General features: G+C 50.6%; 1 protein-coding gene across 1 annotated transcript in view; it reads left to right on the top strand.

Annotated features, from left to right (window-relative positions):
• Positions 1-3,210: 3,210 nt before the first annotated feature.
• Positions 3,211-3,220, top strand: part of LOC311327236 (voltage-dependent calcium channel gamma-3 subunit-like) — a gene marked incomplete at both ends in the record, with an annotated part of 4,910 nt that continues 4,900 nt past the window's right edge. The window contains one exon of the mRNA XM_084460270.1: positions 3,211-3,220. This exon is cut by the window's right edge and continues 201 nt beyond it. Coding sequence (XP_084316396.1) covers positions 3,211-3,220 — 10 coding nt within the window.

Here is a 3,220-nt window from a genome sequence, read left to right as displayed (position 1 = left end):
CGTAGGCCCATGTCATCCTTGCGTAGGCCCATGTCATCCTTGCGTAGCGCCATGTCATCCTTGCGTAGGCCCATGTCATCCTTGCGTAGGCCCATGTCATCCTTGCGTAGGCCCATGTCATCCTTGCGTAGGCCCATGTCAACCTTGCGTAGGCCCATGTCAACCTTGCGTAGGCCCATGTCAACCTTGCGTAGGCCCATGTCAACCTTGCGTAGGCCCATGTCAACCTTGCGTAGGGCCCATGTAGCCTCTCCTGTACCGTGGTGCAGCTCCTCTATGCATGCCATATTAGCTGTTAGCTACCTACGACGATGCCCTGTCAGATGTTCTCTACTGCTGGCTGGCCGTCAGTCCGGCTGACTATAATACATAAGATATCTATGAGGTATGAGTAAATATATGCTAAGATACTGTGTATAATGCATCTCTGTCTGTGTAGGTGTGTATACTGTATACCAGCTAGACCAAGTCTTCCGGATAGATGTGTGGTGCTCCTGTCTGTTGCACCTTTCTCCTCACCCTCCCCTCTTCTCTCTCTCCACTCATCCGTCCTCTCGTCCTCCTATAAGGCCCCCCCCTCCCACACACACACACACACACACATACGATAGGTTGTGTCATTGCGGTAGGCCTACATTAAGAGGGAGAGAACTGGGTTTTTACGAGAATGGTACTGGGATGTTCTAGAATGGTACTGAATGGGACTACAGTGTTCTAGAATGGCACCGGAGTGTTCTAGAGTGGGGAAGGAGCAGAGTTCCGAGGTGGTGTTCCAGAAGGGCTACAGGGAGTTCTTTGGGATGAAGAGGTTCTGTCTTGCTGTATGTTACCCTCCCAAATAAGGAAGCCAGACGCATGGCGGTCATCTGAGGAGGCCGAAGAGGAGGAGGAGAGAAAAGATGGCCGAGGACAAAAAAAAAATCTTTACTATGCAAGATGGAGGACTGTGTCCGTCTGTCAGAGAGAGGGAAGGGGGGGAGGGGCGGGCGGAGGGGATGGCGGACCGTGGTGTTGGTCATGTGATGCATGCTGTGTGTGTAAGATACTAGACACGTTATAATACAACTGACCTTTGCCAAGTCCCGCCTCCTGTGTGTTCTTAAGTCCCGCCTCCTGTGTGTTCTTAAGTCCCGCCTCCTGTGTGTTCTTTGTTTTGGGGCTGTGTGCGCGTGTGGCCAATAGCCGTACACCAACTACCTACGGTAAATGCAATTATTGTAAGTCACTTTGGATAAAAGCGTCTGCAGCTAAATTACTGTAATGTGAGTGTGTGTGTGTGTGTGTGTGTGTGCGCGTGTGTGTGCGTGCGTGCGTGCGTGTGTGCGAGTCCCAAGAAAGCACAAAGTTTGAGTTCTCATTCAGTGGGTACAGCTCTGACAAACACACACACACACACACACACACACACACACCCTCACACTGTAAATCATTCATCCACTTATTTGCCTGAAAGTTCAAATCCACGCGCGCGGCTGTCAGAAGGTCAGCCGGTGATCAGCCAGGCTTGCGCGCCCAACGCACCAGCTCGCTGCTAAAGGCGGGATGGAATACTGAAGAGGCTATTAATACGGAGACCGTTAAACGAGTGGAAAGAGATGATGGGCAGAGAGAAAGAGGAGAGGAAAGAGGAGAGAGACCAGGCCAGGTCCAGCCTGGTTTATGTGCGTTGGCTGGCTTGTTTCTGTTCAGGACTGGTAGGACGGAAGCTAGTCACGCCACTGAAATAGCTGTGAATTGAAATGACATGAAATAATGTGTGATAAATTAAGATAGGTCTTGTCACCTGGACACATCAGTTCCAATGTTTCCAATGCTAATCCAGCACAATGAGAGCGGGATAGCCAGTTAGCTCATGGGCTCACAACAACTAGCAGCAGCTTCCATAACATTAGTAACATTAGTCCAATGCTCTCACCACTACTCTACTTGTGCAGTGGAGATCGGCGGGTGGGTTTTGGTGTCCTTCCAGTCCCTAGTGTGTGTTGGGGTTAGAATAAGGGTTGGGGTTAGAATAAGGGTTGGGGTTGAGGCAGGATCTGACCTATAATGCAAGGGGTAAAGGTTGGAGTGAAAGGATGAACAAGGTTTGGGGTATAGTCCCATAAAGTCATCCCCACCGGGTCTTGAACCCTGGTCTCCCGGGTGGGAGTCCAATGCTCTCACCACTACTCTACTTGTGCAGTAGAGAGCAGCTGGTTTATTTTTTGTGTCCTTGATTTTGGTGTGCTGGGACTACTGCCTCTTGACGGAGAGATGCAGGCTAATAATGTCCGGAGGGGGGAGAGAGAGAGAGGGAGGGAGGGAGTGATAACTGGACAAACGCTATACTAGGTGCGATGGCTTACAGACACGCACAAAAAAACATGCGAGTGGCTGGAGCTTTTTAACCGGCGCTGAAATGATCGTTGCTGTTAAAACTAAATTGACTGTTCGGCTCGCCTACTGCTCTTTCTCGATCTCTCTCCTCTCTCTCACACACACACACCTCTCTCTCTCTCTCACACACACACACACACACACACACATACACACACACACACACATCTCTCTCTCTCTCTCTCTGTTACACACACACACACACACACACAGGGCTTGTGGCCGCGGGGTTGTCATTTGCAGGCAGCCAGTACGGAGACAACAGACCGGACGGTATCATAATAGGAATACAGGACCGGTAACCAGACCATTTCTTTATTTCTCTTCTCTCCTTCGGATATCAAAGCACCACCTTGTTTTTGTATTTATTTTACTTTTCATAATTGGAACCCGACCACAGAATAACTTTTTCTGACTGATTCTGTCTATCTAAACAGATGGTTTGAAAGCGGTTGGGGTAGGTTTGACTTGCAATGAGCCGAGGATTCGTTCACGAGGAAACCGGCGTTTACCGGGACATCCAGTCCGTTTCCTGCACCTAAACAATGATGAGTGAGTGAGTGAGTGAGTGAGTGAGTGAGTGAGTGAGTGTGTGTGTGTGTGATGTGTGTGTGTGTGTGTGTGTGTGTGTGTGTGTGTGTGAGTGTGAGTGTGTGAACTCCAAACGACGATAAACGGAACTAACCGGATTTCGCACGCGCGGAGCAAACTTTACGCACGATGTTTGAGCCCTCGCGCACTGACAGCTGAGAGCAGTGAGCGTACCCCCCCCCCCCCCCCCCGGGTCCCCCGGTCCGCTCCGGTCCCGTTACCGACTTGGAAGCAGGGCGCGAGATGAGAGTGT

The sequence above is a fragment of the Borostomias antarcticus genome, assembly GCF_949987555.1.
Source record: "Borostomias antarcticus genome assembly, chromosome: 31".
Taxonomy (NCBI): Eukaryota; Metazoa; Chordata; class Actinopteri; order Stomiiformes; family Stomiidae; genus Borostomias; species Borostomias antarcticus.
Note: the sequence above shows the minus strand (reverse complement) of the source record. Positions and strands in the feature narration are given on the sequence as shown.